Raw genomic sequence first — 21,443 nt, forward strand, 5'->3', positions numbered from 1 at the left:
AATCCCCCTAAAGCGCATGAAATGACTAACTAGGTCTACAAGATAGGTCACTCAGAGAAGGGAGTTCAATGAGAGTTAAATTGTTGTGTTTATTTTATGGAGACCGTCAATTGAAAAACCATAACACCAGTTCAACAATTCAAGTAGGTTTATTTTTCTCTAGGAAAGATTATAGATCAATCCGTACCTAAAGTGTATTAACACTAGTTTAAGCACACACATACACATATGATTTTTTCCTAACAACATGCCCTGTCCAGGACATTTAACAGGTTATGTGGTAAGTAGAAACTCCTGGCCCTACACACACACCACATTTAGCTGAAACCATGTTTATATAAATGAAAGCGAACCAGAGGGCAGAGTATAAAAAGGGCAGTGTGTTTATTGGTTGTCTGGCTGAGACTCAGGTCACATCACTCAATTCAGAGGTCATAGTGCAAACCCAGGTCACGTGACATGGGTGGGTCCTCACTAGGGGTCGGAGTACAGGCGGTAGAGGGATAGCACATGGACACACCCCACAGGTCATGGGACATGGACAGAGCTAAGTGACGTCTTCAACACATCATAAACATCACTCTCAAACTGAGCCATATAGAGTAGGTAGATGTCTCCTCTAGAAACTGATCTAAGGTCAGTTTTACATTTTCCCTAATGGATAAAGTTTGGATTTAAAGGGGATTAAGTTTACCGTTGAGCTGTGGGCATTCTTCTCCATCCCTACAGCACACATATAACACCACGACACCCCCCTCTCATGTAAACCACCCAGTCACCTCAGCTGAACTGTTAAATGATTTCTCAGGAAAATACAAATTAACGCTGCAGACAAATCCAAAAAGCATCTTCACTCAAGACAGTAAATATACACAGCTGGTTGTGTATTTGTACATGGACAAGGAAACGGTGTAAACTCTGGTTACAATGTGGAAACCTCAAAAACAAACAAACCTTTTTGACATGTATTTTTCTCAGAAACAAAAAGCCAACCATAACAGATTGTAAAAACTCAAGGACACTCCTAACCCTTCCCTATAATAGTCATGTGACACTAGTATAGGCATCCACATCACTCACTTCAGCCCTGTTTGACACTACATTCCTGTCTGCAATTTAATCTCTCGCTCTCTTCAGCATTGAAGCCCTCTATGTCCAAGGGAGAGAGATGTGAAGGAGAGGTCTGTGAGAGGAAACGAGATGGGAGAGGAAAAAAGGAGAACAGAGAGAAACAGACTACTTTCTCCTCTGCTGGTCTTCTGTGGGCTGCTTCAGTCCGACTGCTTCTCTGTACAGCTCCTGTTGCATCAGAGTTCCATTCACCCTTCTATTTCTACTATATCCTTCCCTGTTCAAACACTCCACACATAATATGCTATACCACATTCTATACAGCTTTACCCACTGCTCAACAGTGAGGAAATGGCAGCCATGAGGTTCTACCCGTCTAATGCTTACTAGCAGGTTAGAAAATAGGTTTTTACACACTCATACTGTAGTACTACCTTCCTCTCTTGTCCCTTTGTACCACTGTAATGCTACCCCTCTCCTTCCTTCCTTTCTTTCTCTGGCTTCCTCATCCAATAGTCTGTGTATGACAGAGCCCTGCTGGAGTCTAGCTATTAATGGAGCTATAGCTGATGCTGTAGCTGTATGTGGGATAACTGCTGGGCGCTGAGGAGTAGAGCACATCGGAAATGAGCCTGAAATGGAATACGTAGAAGTTGCCCTTAACCACAGATCTAGGATCAGATTACACCAACCCCAATCTTAACCATTAGGGGGTGAATACATATCTGACACTGTATCAATGGTAGGGATAAGTTCTACCTTCTCCCATTAGCTTAGCCTCTACAGGACATACGACAACTGTTGCCGCACTGGCCCATGGGAGTTGGAGTCTCTTGCTGCTAGAGTACATAGTGTCAGTTTGAGGTGTGAGGAATGTGATGCTAACTTGCTGGACCTCTGTGTGTAGACAATAGACATGCTAACTTCACAGACAAACAGATATGAACAGATGGGAGAAGTAAACCATTGTTACAAGTCAGGACCTAACCTGACTGTCAGGTTGCGACGTAAACAGTCAGGAGAGAATGCAAGATAAACCACTAGTAAATAAAGTCCTTTCTGAGAGTAGTATGAGAATGTGACTACACCATCCTTTCTCCTTTCCCAAGAACGTATTCATTTCATCTAATTGTAACACTTGCTCCCAAATCTGAATAAAAATGTGTGTTTGGTACATTGGCACACCCCTGTGGGACACACTCAGGATCGAGTCCCAAACCATACACACTCTGGCCAGGGTCCACTTCAATCGTTAGCCCCTCCCTCTAGCTCGTACTCCTTAACTGTTCACAGATCTGAAAGGACTGGATAGGTGTAAGCAATATGGTGGAAGTTTCTCTCAGTCAATTGGAGGGTTAGGTGGAGTCATCAACAACTTGCTTACACCTATCCATAGCTTTAATTGAAGATGCCCTGAGTAGGGACCAGGGGAAGGGTCTCCAACCCTGTTCCTGGAGAGCTACCTTCCTGTAGGTTTTCACTCCAATCCCAGTTGTAACTAACCTGCTTCTCAACCAGCTAATTATTAGAATCAGGTGTGCTAGATTAGGGGTGGAGTGAAAACCTACAGGATGGTAGCTTTCCAGGAACAGGATTGGAGAGCCCTGGTCTAGAGTATGACATGGAACTAGGCAATAGAGTGTAGTAGATCTGTACCGTACCCCTATGTGACAAACTCATAGGTGAGAAAACAAACTACAAAAATAAATTAAAAAACAAGATACAAAATGTTCAAAAAAAAGGAAGAAGCCAAAAATGAAAGGTAAAAAAGAAATGTAACAGACAATTAAAATAAGCTAGACATGTGCAAGTCATCTACAGGGTAATACTGCTGATACGTCCCCAACAAAATAACACCAAGGAAACACTAAACAACAAAATAATCATTCAAATGGATTCTGAATGGCTCCCGATAGCTTTGTGTGTGTGTCTGCAGCAGTGTGTGTGTGTGTGTGTGTGTGTGTGTGTGCCAGTCTGTGTGTATAATACATACACTCAGATTTGTAAAGCAGGTCAGGTCAGAACCTGAAGCTCCCTCTTATGTTCAAGCAATAACAAAAAAGAAATCGAGATAAAATGATTTTTCTGGAGTTAACACTCCATCTTTCACACTGCTCCATCGTTCACTTTTTCACAGCTTTCAAGTCTTTAGTGTTAACGTGTGTGTACATGTGTGTTCTGGTGAATCTCGAGCTTTAACATGTGGACAGAGCACAGACAACTGTCCAGAGAGAACAACATATAAAGCCTGTTTATAAGAGAGATATAACTGGGTCCATAAAGGTGGAATAGAGGAAAGCTTTGAGTCTTGTTTTATCATTCCCGTGATGTGACCGAGCATATATAGTGCCCACCACACACGGTGAGGAGAGGCTCTGGAATATAAAACAGTAGGAGACATTCAGGACATGGGAGTGGTTTCTGCTGGAATAGATTTGAGAATCAGAGCCCTTAATGTTTACAATGCTGCAATCACACAGGCCAATCACACATTCACTCCCCCCGTCTGAGTGTGTGTGTGGAAAAAGTGTCCGTTTAGTGAGCCCAACTCAAGTCAAGTATGAAGAGACCATCGGAGTCGTGTGTGTGAGTTTGTGAACCAAAGAGTGATAAAGAAAAGTGTGTTTGAAATCCTGTTCCATTGGGTTAGTCCAGTATTGTGTGTGTGTGTGTGTGTGTGTGAGAGAGAGAGAGTCCAGCCCTAGAAAGGGCAGTCTGTCTTCCACCAGAGCACAGTATGTCAAGAAGAGAGGGAGTGAGGGAAAACAAGGATAAAGGATAAATCATGTCCATCCATCCTTAAGAAGCATCCAAGAAAGAGGAGAGGAGACATCCCATAGTTCCACAGGATTGATAGTCCACAGGCAAAAACAACGGAGCGAGAGAACGAGAGAGAAGAAGTGGTGTAGGTCTTCATTCAGTAGTCTATGCAGCCATATTAACCACTGCTTCAACACACACACACACACACGGCTCCTTAGGTTAAGGCAGTGGTGGCAGGTGGGGTTGCAGTGGGGCTGGGGTCAGGGGTTATAGTTTAGGGGTCATGGCAGTGAAAGCTCCTGCTGCTGAGTCACTAACTCTCCTCCGCTCTTCCCCTATTCCTCTCTTTTATCTCTATCGTTCCGTCCTCTCCAGCAGCCCTCATTCAAAGGACATCAGATTGGCTGGGACCTGGAGAGAGAGAGAAAAAGGCATGAGGGCTGGTTGGTGTGAGTGTGTGTGTGTGAGTGTGTGTGAGTGAGTGTTACCTGTTGTCTGTTGCTCTGGCAGGCAGCACCGAGGTGTTTGAACCACAGCAGGGCGTTCATTTTGTTCCCTGCCTGGTATTTATATGTGTTACCTAGGAATCACAGAGACACACCATCACAAGATGTCCCTGTAGCAGAAAACTGAGATTCAGCCCAGTGACTATCAGCCCAATCTAAGTCCAGTCGTATACAGTTACAGTACTCGACTCTCCCATCCCCATCTGTGTACAGCAGGAAGCTGCCTCAATGTAGAACATATGAGAACAGAGACTGCGTGCATGTGTGTGTGTGAGTAGAGAGTGATAAATACAGATACAGTCAGATATGACAGGCAAGCAGTCCACATAACAGACAGGGTTACTGTTGGGTCAGACAGACAGGAACCTGTGTGTGTGTGCTGGTCTTAGCGGTAGCGCAATTGGTTATGGCATTGATTTGCCAGAGGCGGCGCACACAGAGATGCACACAGGAGCCTTATCAGCATTGTTATATACACATTTTACAAGCAGCAAAATAGTCAGACATTCCCCTTTGGACTCATTATGTGCAATGCCCATTGCATGAAAGGTGTCAGTGACCGTAGGAAGCCTGTTTAGGAACATAGTTATTTAAAAATACCAAATTTTTTTGTTGATAATTTTGTCAAAAAAATGAATCTTCCACTTTTCTCCGTTAGCCCTAACTGTCAAATCACGGGAATTCCGATCGCTGTCCGTGGTGCTGAATCCGCTTGTAGGCCAAATCAACGGCGATGGTAGGCTATAGCTATATACTGTATATATTTGGGAGCAGTAACGGTGAGTGGACATCCCACCTTTCTCTTTATATTGAATCTTTTTCCCAGCTCCTGTGAAAAGTTTGGATGTGAGTAAAACCACCCATAGTCTACGTTGTCTTAGGCCTAATATTATAAGCCCACGGGGAGCAATTATGGTGTCTGTAACTGTATTTAGACATAGCCTATTTAGAACAAGTTGTGGTTTTATTTTATTAGAATTATTCACTGTCTTTTTAGGTCTTATCAATAGTGAATATAATCTTGCTTATTAACAACGTTTGATACTAGGGTTGAATAACGGGAAACAGGTTACCAAGATTTAGTGAGATTTCCCACCAAACCCACTCCCTTTCCCTGGGATAAATAACTGCGAGAAACAGGTAAATAATAATAAATAATACATTACTTATATGAACAGCATGAAGTGAAATGGAACTGTTAAATTATATGCAATGTCTAAATCTGGCTTCTCTATGGCCTTCTCTCTGCATGATCAATCATCAACGCTCAGGGTGGGGACAGACCATGCATAACTCAGTAGGAACGCAGTTCACAATACATGCATCATCTCATCATGGTAACGTTTTTTTCTTGTGACTTGTAGGCCTACATTTGCTGCAGCATAGCCTATGGTACAGTAATATAAGGACTGAATGCACGTCTAATTTACACATCTCCATCTGGCTTTTGGGGGTCCGGGTCACCTTATTTTCTTATTGCAGCTGCAGAGTTTTATCACTTGAATATCATTGCTTTAAATCAGTGCATACGCAAGCACTCTATCGCAGTCTTCCTCTGTCTCCATCAATTCCATTCAAATTGCATCCAAAATAGTTAATCCTGTTCAAGATCGAGATAGATATATACAGTCAATTTGGAAAGTTTTCAAACCCCTTCACTTTTTACACATTTTGTTACGTTACAGCCTTATTCTAAAATAGATTAAATCGTTTTTTTTACCCCTCATCAATCTACACACAATACCCCATAATGACAAAGCAAAAACAGGACTTTAGAAATGTTTGCAAATTTATAGAAAATAAAAAACGGAAATATTACATTTACATAAGTATTCAGACCCTTTACTCAGCACTTTGTTGAAGCACCTTTGGCAGTGATTACAGCCTCGAGTCTCCTTGGGTATAACGCTACAAGCTTGGCACACCTGTATTTGGGGAGTTTCTCCAATTCTTCTCTGCAGATCCTCTCAAGCTCGATCAGGTTGGATGGGGATCGTTGCTGCACAGCTATTTTCAAAGTCTGAGGTGCTGCCACCACCATCCTTCACCATAGGGATGGTATTGGCCAGGTGATGAGCGGTGCCTGGTTTCCTCCAGACGTGACGCTTGGCATTCAGGCCATAGAGTTCAATCTGGGTTTCATCAGACCAGAGAATCTTGTTTCTCATGGTCCGAGAGTCATTTAGGTGCCTTTTGGCAAACTCCAAGCGGGCCGTCATGTGCCTTTTACTGAGGAGTGGCTTCCGTCTGGCCACTCTACCATAAAGGCCTGAATGGTGGAGTGCTGCAGAGACAGTTGTCCTTCTGGAAGCTTCTCCCATCTCCACAGAGGAACTCTGGAGCAATGGAGTGACCATTGGGTTCTTGGTCCTGACCAAGGCCCTTCTCCCCCGATTGCTCAGTTTGGCCGGGCGGCCAGCTCTAGGAAGAGTCTTGGTGGTTCCAAACTTCTTCCATTTAAGAATGATGGAGGCCACTGTGTTCTTGGGGACCTTCAATGCTGCAGACATTTTTTGGTACCCTTTCCCAGATCTGTGCCTCGACACAATCCTGTCTCGGAGCTCTACGGACAATTCCTTCGACCTCATGGATTGGTTTTTGCTCTGACATGCACTGTCAACTGTGGGACCTTATATAGACAGGTGTGTGCTGTCAAATCATGTCCAATCACTTGAATTTACCACAGGTGGACTCCAATCAAGTTGTAGAAACATCTCAAGGATGATCAACGGAAACAGGATGCACCTGAGCTCAATTTCGAGTCTCATAGCAAAGGGTCTGAAATCTTATGTAAATAAGGATTAAAAAATATATATAAATTAGCAAAAATTTAAAAAAAACTGTTTTCACTTTGTCATTATGGGGTATTGGGTGTAGATTGATGAGGATTTGTATTTATTTAATCAATTTTAGAATAAGGCTGTAAGGTAACAAGATGTGAAAAAAGTCAAGGGGTCCGAATACTTTCCGAATGCACAGTACATATATACATTATATACATTCATATACACAGTGTATATTTATACATACACGTTGCTGACAGGTGTATAAAATCGAGCACACAGCCATGCAATCTCCATAGACAAACATTGGCAGTAGAATGGCCCGTACTGAAGAGCTCAGTGACTTTCAACGTGGCACTGTTGAAAGAGGGGGTGGGCTAATACGCACGTCGCACAACATTAGGATAAATATTATGAAAGGTAGCCTACATATGCATCAGCCTACGATTTATAAAAATTATATTTCAAAATTAAATCACATTTGCTAGCCTATATTTGTAATTTGTAGGCCGCATGTCCTACACCAGCATCACATGTTCTCTCCCAGCTCCATGGTTTGAACGAGGTGAGTAATTCCAGTCATATAATACAGTAGAGTAATACAGTCCACACTCAAAAATATTAGCCTACTGGAGCTTGTTTCATTTATTTACCCAAGAGAGCAGAGCTACATCTATGGGCTTTTATGTTTTTCTATCATGCGTAATGTGCGGTAGTCTATTTATTATTGCCTATATGTTATAGGCTATGTATTGGATAACGGCACAAACATTTAGGCTTTTTGGGGATTGGGATCATAAAATGTCTTTAATGTAGGGCTCATAAAATGTATTGAATGTATGGTTCATCAGGCTCAGGTAGCATCAGGCTTGAATTTTCATGCCGATCAAAGCTCTAATCAAATCCAGACATATTTATATGCTTTATATGCTTTAGAATGACACTTCCAGTTTTGTCCGGAAATACTGGGTTACTTGGGAGAAAAGTAATTCTCGGGATGGAACATTTGTAAAATACCGGGAAAATATTCATCCCTACAACGTTTCCATGCCCCCAAGAATTCAGGCTGTTATGGAGGCAAAGGGGGGTCCGACCCGGTACTAGATAAACTGGCCACTGAGTGTATTTAGCCATGGAGCATGTTCTGATTGGCCAGTGAGGGGTCACGCCTCCACACCAACTTGTTTATTCATCAAAACCCAGCCCATAATTCTGGTTGTGAAAATAGCAAAAATATTTAGGACACCCCCTGAACCTATAGTGTTACCACCAGCGCTTAGATTTACCATTGTGTTTGTTAAAATAGAGGCCTATGTGTGTGTGATTGCATATGCGTACAATATGGGTGTATACTGCACGTTTTAATCTAGGAACATACAGACCATCTGAGGAGTTGAGATGAGTGTAGTTTGGCTGAACACTCCTGGCTGTCGGTGATTGATTGAAAGGTAGTCTCACCGTGTTCGGAGTCTGTGAGCAGGAAGACGTCGGGATGTTCAGGGTCGTCTGACATGATGGCCATTAACCCCACAACACACACACTCTTACTGCTAGACGACTTGAACTGAAGGAAGATGGAGAGAAAGCGAGAGAGAGGGGTGGGGGGGGCCACATTTAGAAATTATTTTGGATTAATATCGTCATATACAAGTATACCTTCTGAAATCTAAGACAGCTACAGTGGGGAAAAAAAGTATTTAGTCAGCCACCAATTGTGCAAGTTCTCCCACTTAAAAAGATGAGAGAGGCCTGTAATTTTCATCATAGGTACACGTCAACTATGACATACAAAATGAGAAAACAAAATCCAGAAAATCACATTGTAGGATTTTTAATGAATTTATTTGCAAATTATGGTGGAAAATAAGTATTTGGTCAATAACAAAAGTTTTTCAATACTTTGTTATATACCCTTTGTTGGCAATGACACAGGTCAAACGTTTTCTGTAAGTCTTCACAAGGTTTTCACACACTGTTGCTGGTATTTTGGCCCATTCCTCCATGCAGATCTCCTCTAGAGCAGTGATGTTTTGGGGCTGTCGCTGGGCAACACGGACTTTCAACTCCCTCCAAAGATTTTCTATGGGGTTGAGATCTGGAGACTGGCTAGGCCACTCCAGGACCTTGAAATGCTTCTTACGAAGCCACTCCTTCGTTGCCCGGGCGGTGTGTTTGGGATCATTGTCATGCTGAAAGACCCAGCCATGTTTCATCTTCAATGCCCTTGCTGATGGAAGGAGGTTTTCACTCAAAATCTCCCGATACATGACCCATTCATTATTTCCTTTACACGGATCAGTCGTCCTGGTCCCTTTGCAGAAAAACAGCCCCAAAGCATGATGTTTCCACCCCCATGTTTCACAGTAGGTATGGTGTTCTTTGGATGCAACTCAGCATTCTTTGTCCTCCAAACACGACGAGTTGAATTTTTACCAAAAAGTTCTATTTTGGTTTCATCTGACCATATGACATTCTCCCAATCCTCTTCTGGATCATCCAAATGCACTCTAGCAAACTTCAGACGGGCCTGGACATTTACTGGCTTAAGCAGGGGGACACGTCTGGCACTGCAGGATTTGAGTCCCTGGCGGCGTAGTGTGTTACTGATGGTAGGCTTTGTTACTTTGGTCCCAGCTCTCTGCAGGTCATTCACTAGGTCCCCCCGTGTGGTTCTGGGATTTTTGCTCACCGTTCTTGTGATCATTTTGACCCCCACGGGGTGAGATCTTGCGTGGAGCCCCAGATCGAGGGAGATTATCAGTTGTCTTGTATGTCTTCCATTTCCTAATAATTGCTCCCACAGTTGATTTCTTCAAACCAAGCTGCTTACCTATTGCAGATTCAGTCTTCCCAGCCTGGTGCAGGTCTACAATTTTGTTTCTGGTGTCCTTTGACAGCTCTTTGGTCTTGGCCATAGTGGAGTTTGGAGTGTGACTGTTTGAGGTTGTGGACAGGTGTCTTTTATACTGATAACAAGTTCAAACAGGTGCCATTAATACAGGTAACGAGTGGAGGACAGAGGAGCCTCTTAAAGAAGAAGTTACAGGTCTGTGAGAGCCAGAAATCTTGCTTGTTTGTAGGTGACCAAATACTTATTTTCCACCATAATTTGCAAATAAATTCATAAAAAATCCTACAATGTGATTTTCTGGATTTTTTCTCTCAATTTGTCTGTCATAGTTGACGTGTACCTATGATGAAAATTACAGGCCTCTCTCATCTTTTTAAGTGGGAGAAAGTGCACAATTGGTGGCTGACTAAATACTATTTTTCCCCACTGTACCAACTGTAGCTCAGTTGGTACAGCATGGCTCTTGCAACGTCAGAATAATTGGTTCTATTCCTGGGACCACTCATACGTAAAGAATGCATGCATGCATGACAAAGTTGCTTTGGATAAAAGCATCTGCTAAATGGCATACACTCTCCCCTCCGTATTTGGAAAGTGAAGGCAAAATTTTATTTGAGATCAAATGTCACCTTTTATTTGACGGTATTTTCATACATATGTTTTAACGTTTAGAACTGAAAGCACTTTATACATCTAGTCCCCCCCATTTGAAGAAGTCATAAGTATTTGTACAAATTAACTTATAGTGTATTAAAGTATTCAAAAGTTTAGTATTTGTACCCATATTCCTAGTACGCAAACACTACATCAAGCTTGTAACTCTCCAAACTTGTGTTTCGGATTATGTTTTGCCTAATAGAAACTGAATCTTGAATAATGTATTGTGTCATTTTTATGTCACTTTTATTGTAAATAAAAATAGAATATGTTTCTGAACACTTCTACATTAACGTGGATGCTAACATGATTAAGGATAATCATGAACGTATCATGAATAAGGATGATCTACACTACCGGTCAAAAGTTTTAGAACACCTACACATTCAAGGGTTTTTCTTTATTTTGACTATTTTCTACATTGTAGAATAAGTGAAGACATCAAAACTATGAAATAACACATATGGAATCATGTAGTAACCAAAAAAAGTGTTAAACAAATCAAAATATATTTTATATTTGAGATTCTTCAAATAGCCACCCTTTGCTTTGATGACAGCTTTGCACACTCTAGGCATTCTCTCAACCAGCTTCACCTGGAATTATTTTCCAACAGTCTTGAAGGAGTTCCCACATATGCTGAGCACTTGTTGGCTGCTTTTCCTTCACTCTGCGGTCCGACTCATCCCAAACCATCTCAATTTGGTTGTGGTCGGGGGATTGTGGAGGCCAGGTAATCTGCAGCACTCAATCACTCTCCTTCTTGGTAAAATAGCCCTTACACAGCCTGGAGGTGTGTTTTGTCATTGTCCTGTTGAAAAACAAATGATAGAGGGACTAAGCCCAAATCAGATGGGATGGCGTATCGCTGCAAAATGCTGTGGTAGCCATGTTGGTTTAGTGTGCCTTGAATTCTAAATAAATCTCAGACAGTATCACCAGGAAATCACCCCCACACCATCACACCTCCTCCTCCATGCTTCATGGTGGGAACCACACATGCCAAGATTATCCGTTCACCTACTCTGTGTCTCACAAAGACACGGCAGTTGGAACCAAAAATCTCAAATTTGGACTCCAGACCAAAGGACAAATTTCCATCGGTCTAATGTCCATTGCGCTTGTTTCTTGGCCTAAGCAAGTCTCTTCTTCTTATTGGTGTCCTTTAGTAGTGGTTCCTTTGCAGCAATTCGACCATGAATGCCTGATTCACAGTCTCCTCTGAACAGTTGATGTTGAGATGTGTCTGTTACTTGAACTCTGTGAAGCAGTTATTTGGGCTGCAATTTCTGAGGCTGGTAACTCTAATGAACTTATTTATCCTCTGCAGCAGAGGTAACTCTGGGTCTTCCATACCAAATCAAATCAAATGTTATTTGCTACATGCGCCGAATACAACAGGTGTAGACATTACAGTGAAATGCTTACTTACAAGCCCTTAACCAACAATGCAGTTTAAGAAAAAAATACAAAAAGCAAATAATTAAAGAGCAGCAGTAAAATAAAATAATAGTAGGGAGGTTATATACAGGGGGTACCGGTACAGAGTCAATGTGCGAGGGCACCGGTTAGTCTAGGTAATTGAGGTAATATGTACATGTGGGTAGAGTTAAAGTGACTATGCATAAATAATAAACAGAGTAGCAGCAGCGTAAAAGAGGGGGTTGGGGTGGGGTGGGGGGGCAATGCAAATAGTCCGGGTAGCCATGATTAGCTGTTCAGGTGTCTTATGGCTTGGGGTAGAAGCTGTTAAGAAGCCTTTTGGACCTAGACTTGGCGCTCCGGTACCGCTTGCCGTGCGGTGGCAGAGAGAACAGTCTATTACCAGGCTGGCTGGAGTCTTTGATAATTTTTAGGGCCTTCCTCTGACACCGCCTGGTATAGAGGTCCTGGATGGCAGGAAGCTTGGCCCCAGTGATGTACTGGGCCGTATGCACTACCCTCTGTAGTGCCTTGCGGTCGGAGGCCGAGAGCAGTTGCCATACCAGGCGATGATGCAACCAGTCAGGATGTTCTCGATGGTGCAGCTGTAGAACTTTTGAGGATCTGAGGACCCATGCCAAATCTCTGTGGCGGTCCTCATGAGAGCCAGTTTCATCATAGCGCTTGATGGTTTTTGCGACTGCACTTGAAGAAACGTTCAAAGTTCCGGATTGACTGACCTTCATGTCTTAAAGTAATGATGGACTGTCGTTTCTCTTTGCTTATTTGAGCTGTTCTTGCCATAATACGGACTTGGTCTTTTACCAAATAGGGGTATTTTCTGTATACCCCCCTACATTGTCATAACACAACTGATTGGCTCAAACGCATTAAAGCTGTCATCAAGGCAAAGAGTGGCTATTTGAAGAATTTCAAATATATTTTGTTTAACAGATTTTTGGTTACTACATGATTCCATGTGTGTTATTTCATAGTTTATGTGTTCACTATTATTCTACAATGTAGAAAATAGTAAAAATATATAAAGGCCCTTGAATGAGTGGGTGTTCAAAAACTTTTCACCGGTAGTGTATATGCCCCAGAAAATGCACCATTACCAATAACAGTGGTGGTTAGCATTTTTTTTTTTGGGGGGGGGGGGTATGAACTTGCGTGCTAGGAATAACGGACCAAATACTAAATGTTTGACATCTTTAACACACTATAAAGTGAATTTGTCCAAAAACGTATTCAAATGGGGGGACTACATGCATAAAGTGCTTTAATTTCTATACAGTAAAGCACATATGCATATAAACACCCTCAAATAAAATCCAAAATGCTGGAGTATAGACACAAATTTACAAATTCATACTGAGTAGTGTATATACACTGCTCAAAAAAATAAAGGGAACACTAAAATAACACATCCTAGATCTGAATGAAATAATCTTATTAAATACTTTTTTCTTTACATAGTTGAATGTGCTGACAAAATCACACAAAAATTATCAATGGAAATCAAATGTATCAACCCATGGAGGTCTGGATTTGGAGTCACACTCAAAATTTAAGTGGAAAACCACACTACAGGCTGATCCAACTTTGATGTAATGTCCTTAAAACAAGTCAAAATGAGGCTCAGTAGTGTGTGTGGCCTCCACGTGCCTGTATGACCTCCCTACAACGCCTGGGCATGCTCCTGATGAGGTGGCGAATGGTCTCCTGAGGGATCTCCTCCCAGACCTGGACTAAAGCATCCGCCAACTCCTGGACAGTCTGTGGTGCAACATGGCGTTGGTGGATGGAGCGAGACATGATGTCCCAGATGTGCTCAATTGGATTCAGGTCTGGGGAACGGGCGGGCCAGTCCATTGCATCAATGCCTTCCTCTTGCAGGAACTGCTGACACACTCCAGCCACATGAGGTCTAGCATTGTCTTGCATTAGGAGGAACCCAGGGCCAACCGCACCAGCATATGGTCTCACAAGGGGTCTGAGGATCTCATCTCGGTACCTAATGGCAGTCAGGCTACCTCTGGCGAGCACATGGAGGGCTGTGCAGCCCCCCAAATAAATGCCACCCCACACCATGACTGACCCACCGCCAAACCGGTCATGCTGGAGGATGTTGCAGGCAGCAGAACGTTCTCCACGGCGTCTCCAGACTCTGTCACGTCTGTCACGTGCTCAGTGTGAACCTGCTTTCATCTGTGAAGAGCACAGGGCGCCAGTGACGAATTTGCCAATCTTGGTGTTCTCTGGCAAATGCCAAACGTCCTGCATGGTGTTGGGCTGTAAGCACAACCCCCACCTGTGGACGTCGGGCCCTCATACCACCCTCATGGAGTCTGTTTCTGACCGTTTGAGCAGACACATGCACATTTGTGGCCTGCTGGAGGTCATTTTGCAGGGCTCTGGCAGTGCTCCTCCTTGCACAAAGGCGGAGGTAGCGGTCCTGCTGCTGGGTTGTTGCCCTCTCACGGCCTCCTCCACGTCTCCTGATGTACTGGCCTGTCTCCTGGTAGCGCCTCCATGCTCTGGACACTACGCTGACAGACACAGCAAACCTTCTTGCCACAGCTCGCATTGATGTGCCATCCTGGATGAGCTGCACTACCTGAGCTACTTGTGTGGGTTGTAGACTCCGTCTCATGCTCCCACTAGAGTGAAAGCACCGCCAGCATTCAAAAGTGACCAAAACATCAGCCAGGAAGCATAGGAACTGAGAAGTGGTCTGTGGTCACCACCTGCAGAACCACTCCTTTATTGGGGGTGTCTTGCTAATTGCCTATAATTTCCACCTGTTGTCTATTCCATTTGCACAACAGCATGTGAAATGTATTGTCAATCAGTGTTGCTTCCTAAGTGGACAGTTTGATTTCACAGAAGTGTGATTGACTTGGAGTTACATTGTGTTGTTTAAGTGTTTCCTTAATTTTTTTGAGCAGTGTACAAACAAAACAAACAAAAAAAACATACAAGATTTGTGAGAGTTTGAAAACAGTTGAAGCAACAGCCAGGTCTGGAAACCTAAAGAGGGAGAGAGTGTGGAAGGGGATGGAGGGAGGGAGGGTGAGGGGATGATGGAGGGGGAGAGAGCGGATGATGGAGGGGGAGAGAGGGGATGATGGATGGATGGAGGGAGGGAGGGATGGAGGGAGGGAGGGAGGAAGAGGTAATGCTGGGAGGGAGGGAGGGGGGATGAGGGAGGGAGGGGGGATGAGGGAGGGAGGGAGGGAGGGAGGGAGGGATGAGGGAGGGAGGGGGAGGGTGGAGGGAGGGAGGGAGGGGAGGGGGAGGAGGGAGGGAGGGGGGAGGAGGGAGGGAGGGGGGTGGTAGGGAGGGGGGAGGGGTGGATGAGGGAGGGAGGGGGGAGGGGTGGATGAGGGAGGGAGGGGGGAGGGGGTGGATGAGGGAGGGAGGGAGGGGGTGGATGAGGGAGGGAGGGAGGGGGGATGAGGGAGGGGGGGATGAGGGAGGGAGGGGGGGATGAGGGAGGGAGGGAGGGGGGGATGAGGGAGGGAGGGAGGGGGGGGATGAGGGAGGGAGGGAGGGGGGGGATGAGGGAGGAGGGAGGGGGGGGATGAGGGAGGGAGGGGGGGGGGGGATGAGGGAGGGAGGGAGGGGGGGGATGAGGGAGGGAGGGAGGGATGATGGCAGGAGGGAGGTGTACAGCGAGAGGGTTGAGAAGGTTGGGTGTGAATGAGTGAGAGACTTACGTGCTTTCTCTCTGTGGCCTTTAGGGACTTGGCATGGTAGTAGTAGAGCTGAGTTCCACACAGAGCCACCCAGAACTTGGTCCACGACGCCACCTACACACACCCAGGGGTCAGTGTTTAGAGGTCACACGTCAGTGTTTAGAGGTCACATACACACATTCTATATATATATATATATATATATATACACACACACACACACACACACACACACACACAGTGAGGAAAAAAGTATTTGATCCCCTGCTGATTTTGTACGTTTGCCCACTGACAGAAATTATCAGTATATAATTTTAATGGTAGGTTTATTTGAACAGTGAGAGACAGAATAACAACCAAAAAATCCAGAAAAACACATGTCAAAAATGGCTCCCAGGTGTCTTTTATACAGGTAACGAGCTGAGATTAGGAGCACACTCTTAAAGGGAGTGCTCCTAATCACAGTTTATTACCTGTATAAAATACACCTGTCCACAGAAGCAATTAATCAATCAGATTCCAAACTCTCCACCATGGCCAAGACCAAAGAGCTCTCCAAGGATGTCAGGGACAAGATTGTAGACCTACACAAGGCTGGAATGGGCTACAAGACCATCGCCAAGCAGCTTGGTGAGAAGGTGACAACAGTTGGTGCGATTATTCGCAAATGGAAGAAACACAAAAGAACTGTCAATCTCCCTCGGCCTGGGGCTCCATGCAAGACCTCACCTCGTGGAGTTGCAATGATCATGAGAACGGTGAGGAATCAGCCCAGAACTACATGGGAGGATCTTGTCAATGATCTCAAGGCAGCTGGGACCATAGTCACCAAGAAAACAATTGGTAACACACTACGCCGTGAAGGACTGAAATCCTGCTGCGCCCGCAAGGTCCCCCTGCTCAAGAAAGCACATATACATGCCCGTCTGAAGTTGCCAATTAACATCTGAATGATTCAGAGGAGAACTGGGTGAAAGTGTTGTGGTCAGATGAGACCAAAATTGAGCTCTTTGGCATCAACTCAACTCGCCGTGTTTGGAGGAGGAGGAATGCTGCCTATGACCCCAAGAACACCATCCCCACCGTCAAACATGGAGGTGGAAACATTATGCTTTGGGGGTGTTTTTCTGCTAAGGGAACAGGACAACTTCACCACATCAAAAGGACGATGGACGGGGCCATGTACCGTCAAATATTGGGTGAGAACCTCCTTCCCTCAGCCAGGGCATTGAAAATGGGTCGTGAATGGGTATTCCAGCATGACAATGACCCAAAACACTCAGCCAAGGCAACAAAGGAGTGGCTCAAGAAGAAGCACATTAAGGTCCTGGAGTGGCCTAGCTAGTCTCCAGAACTTAATCCCATAGAAAATCTGTGGAGGGAGCTGAAGGTTCAAGTTGCCAAACGTCAGCCTCGAAACCTTAATGACTTGGAGAAGATCTGCAAAGAGGAATGGGACAAAATCCCTCCTGAGATGTGTGCAAACCTGGTGGCCAACTACAAGAAATGTCTGACCTCTGTGTTTGCCAACAAGGGTTTTGCCACCAAGTACTAAGTAATGTTTTGCAGAGGGGTCAAATAATTATTTCCCTCATTAAAATGCAAATCAATTCATAAATGCGTTCTTCTGGATTTTTTGTGTGTTATTCTGTCTCTCACTGTTCAAATAAACCTACCATTAAAATTATAGACTGATCATGTCTTTGTCAGTGGGCAAACTTACAAAATCAGCAGGGGATCAAATACTTTTTTCCCTCACTGTATATATACACATATCCTTAAAAAAAAAAAAAAAGAGTATTTTCCTTTATTACTTTCCAACCCCACCACCCCTCCCTTAATTGGAGTAAACTAGTGAACAACAACAACGCTTAGGCCTCTACTTCCAGCTTATATATACTATATCAATTTTATGGACATATTCAATTTTACAATAATTCAATTTTGTTTGTTTTTACTCCTGAACTTCCTCTACCCTCAAACTCTCTGATAATTTTCATGATGTGCCTCTACATGCCATATCTCCCAAACTGTGCTCTTTCACAAAAGTTTTTAACCTATATACTTTTTATAGACATAGTATGTATAACATTAATTTTGTTGTTGTTATTAGTCCCAACCTTCAGCTACATTCAACCCCTCCCATCTATCTCTTAACACCATCCATATTGGATTTCTACTTGCCATATATTTCTCAACTGTACTGTTTCACAAAAATTCTGAACCCTTCTATTCTCATTGTTTCTGCAGATTGTAAATGGAAAAGAAACATCTTTGCTAAAAGTATTATTATATTATTGATCGATTGACTATGACTTTTCAGATCACCCAGTAGTGCTATCTGCAGGGTTAGCTCCAGGTAAATATTGCAATACTTTAGCCATTCCTGGACCTGTGACCAAAAACAAGCTACAAATGGACAGTACCAAAACAAATGAGCTAATGATTCTGTCTCTTTGCAGCAAAATCTGCAGAGCTGGGAAGATTGTATCCCCCATATAAATAACATTCTATTGGTTGCAAGAATTTTGTATAATAATTTAAATTGAAAAATTCTAGGTTTTGAATCCGGCGTCGTTTTGCGTATCAGTTCATAAACCATTTGCCATGGAATTGGTACATCAAAAATCTCTTCCCAACTATTTTGCAATCTATATGGGACGGCTGTCAATCCTTTGGTCCTTAAATGAAACTGGTATACTTTTTATTTATCACAATTTTCTTTAACAAATAATGGGATTTAATGCAGGGCCGACAGACAAGTTCCTTACTTTTCCCCCCTTCCACTTTCCTCTTCCATTTTTGCGGTAATGCTGCAATTATTTGGTTGTAATTTTGGGTAGAGCAGCCATTTCCATATGTTTTTGTTATCTGCATGTGCGATACCTATGATATCATTTAAGAAGATTATACCTTTTTTAAACATTAAAAAAAAAAAAAATGTTTTTTTATCAATTAGTATATTTGAGTTAACCACAATAGTTGTTGCATTATTTGTTCTGTAGTTTCTGGAGGATTAAATTGAAATTTGAACCAACTTTCTATGGCTTGTTTTAGAAATAGTGATATTTGGGGGATGATTTCCTTTTCAAATAACTGAAAGTGAGAGGTTGTATTCTGAATAAAGGGAAATAGGCCATTCTTGAACATGGGGTGAGACAATCTTACTAATTTGCTAGAGAACCAGTTTGGATTTAAGTATAACTTTCGTATGACTGAAACTTTTATTGATAGGTCTAATGCTTTAATATTTAATCATTTCTGTACTCCGAATTCATATTCATTATATAAATAGGCCAGGTTAATTTTGTCTTGTTTGCTGTTCCAAATAAAATTGAATATGTTTTTCTCATATACCGGTAATAAAAAAAGAAAACAGTTTGCTAGGCGTAGGCAAGACCATAAGCAAATAGGTAAACTGGGATAATACTAAAGAGGGTGATTTCTCCACAAATAGACAGGTATTTACCTTTCCATGGTAACAAGATCTTATCTATTTTTGCTAACTTTCTATAAAAATGTATTGAGTGAGATCATTTCTTTCTTTTGGGATATGTATTCCGAGTATATCCACATCACCATCAGACCATTTCATTGGTAAACTACACGGTAATGTTTTTTTAGTGATCCAATACGTAATATAGTACATTTACCATAATTTGGTTGTAATTCAGAGAGGTTATAAAATGTATCTAGATCCTCTATGAGGCTGTGGAGGGATTCAAGTTGTGGATTTAAAAGAAAACATGAATCATCAGCGTACAATGACACCTTTGTTTTTAAGCCCTGGATTTCTATTCCCTTGATATTATTGTTGGATCTGATTTTAATAGCTAACATTTCGATGGCCATAATAAATAGATATGCCGATAGTGGACAACCTTGTTTTACTCCTCTTGACAGTTTAAAACTTTCTGAGAAATAGCCATTATTTACTATTTTACACCTAGGGTTACTATACATGATTTTAACCCATTTTATAAAGAGATTCTCCAAAATTAAAATACTATATACATTTATATATAAACTCCAGTCGTACATTATCAAAAGCCTTTTCAAAGTCAGCTATGAATAGCAGGCCTGGTTTCCCAGATTTGTCATAGTGTTCTATTGTTTCCAATACTTGCCTTATATTATCTCCAATGTATCGTCCATGTAAAAAACCTGTCTGATTAGAATTAATAATGTCCGACAATACCTTTTTAATTCTATGCGCTATACATTTTGCTAGAATTTTTGCTTCACAACACTGAAGTGTAAGAGGCCTCCAATTTTTTAAATGGACAGGATCTTTATATTTCCCACTTGTATCCTGTTTCAGTAATAATGAAATCAGACCTTCTTCTTGAGTGTCTGATAATCTACCATTTACATAGGAGTGGTTAAAACATGCTAATAACGGTCCTCTGAGTATATAAAAAAAGGTTTGGTATACCTCAACTGGTATGCCATCCAACCCTGGATTTTTCCCAGACTTAAAGTCTTTAATTGCATCCAGAAGTTCCTCTGTAATTTCACCTTCACATGATTATTTCTGTATGGCTGTTAATTTTACATTATCAATAGAAAAAAATCCATACAATTAGCTTCAGTTAGAGGAGATGGAGGTGACTGAAACGAAAACATATGCTTAAAGTACTTTGCTTCCTCCTTCAAAATATAATTTGGTGAATCATGGGTACTCCGTCATTTGTAACCAGTTTCAGTAAATTCTTTTTGGTAGCGTTTCTATGTTGAAGGTTAAAAAAGAATTTGGTGCATTTTTCCACATATTCCATCCAGTTTGCTTTATTTCATTTGATCTTTCTTCAATAAGTTCCTCCATTTCTTTTTTCTCTAATTTATTCTGAGCCTCTACGTTACAATTTTTATTGCTATCTATCTGTTCTGTTAGACCTTCTATTTCCTTTGTTAGTATGGACTCTTTTGACCTAAATTGCTTTTGTTTTTGAGATGAGTACTGAATTGCATGGCCTCTAAAGGCATATTTAAAAGTGTCCCATACAATAAGGGGATTTGCTGTACCTATGTTATAATGGAAAAATGCAGTTATAAATTCCTCTGTCCTAGTTAAAAACAAGTTATCATCAAATAGGCTTTGATTAAATGTCCAATATCCTCGCCCACGTGGAAATTCAGTAAGAGTAATGTATATGCCAATTATATAATGGTCCGACCGCATTCTGTCCCCTATCAACACTTTTTAAACTTTTGGTGCAAACGAGAATGACATAAGAAAGACGTCAAGACGACTAGCATGATTGAGTCTCCACCATGTATATCTCACTAGGTCAGGATATTTAAGACTCCATATATCCACTAGTTCTAATGTATCCATGACATTCATGATTTCCTTAAGAGCATGAGGGTGATAGTTTGTAGTGCGATTTCCTTTACGGTCCATTGAGCTACTTAAAACAATATTATAATCTCCTCCTATAATAATAGAGTCTTGTATTGCTTACAGGGTTGATAATTTATTATATATATTTTAAAAGAAGTGTGGATCATCATTATTTGGTCCGTAAAGGTTAATGAGCCATATCTGTTTATGTTCCAATAACATATTTAAAATCATCCATGTACCTTGCGGATCTGTTTGGACAATTTGCACAGTCGGATCAAAATTACTGTTAATTAATATCATCACCCCTTTTGAGTTTCTTTGCCCATGGGAGAAGTATATCTA

The 21,443-nt window shown here is 42.1% G+C and overlaps 1 protein-coding gene across 4 annotated transcripts in view; it reads right to left on the bottom strand.

Moving 5' to 3' along the window:
• Positions 1-2,609: 2,609 nt before the first annotated feature.
• LOC121540200 (ras-specific guanine nucleotide-releasing factor RalGPS2-like) overlaps positions 2,610-21,443 on the bottom strand; it is a 138,009-nt gene continuing 119,175 nt past the window's right edge. For all 4 annotated transcript variants that reach the window (XM_045207821.1, XM_045207822.1, XM_041848888.2 and 1 more), the window contains 4 exons: positions 15,776-15,868; positions 8,582-8,687; positions 4,323-4,414; positions 2,610-4,245 (listed from right to left, as the gene is read on the bottom strand). In XM_045207821.1, the coding sequence (XP_045063756.1) occupies positions 4,216-4,245; positions 4,323-4,414; positions 8,582-8,687; positions 15,776-15,868 (321 nt within the window). In that variant the 3' untranslated portion in view covers positions 2,610-4,215. The remainder of the gene's footprint in view (positions 4,246-4,322; positions 4,415-8,581; positions 8,688-15,775; positions 15,869-21,443) is intronic.

Source organism: Coregonus clupeaformis, chromosome 26 (genome assembly GCF_020615455.1).
Source record: "Coregonus clupeaformis isolate EN_2021a chromosome 26, ASM2061545v1, whole genome shotgun sequence".
In the NCBI taxonomy this organism is placed as follows: domain Eukaryota; kingdom Metazoa; phylum Chordata; class Actinopteri; order Salmoniformes; family Salmonidae; genus Coregonus; species Coregonus clupeaformis.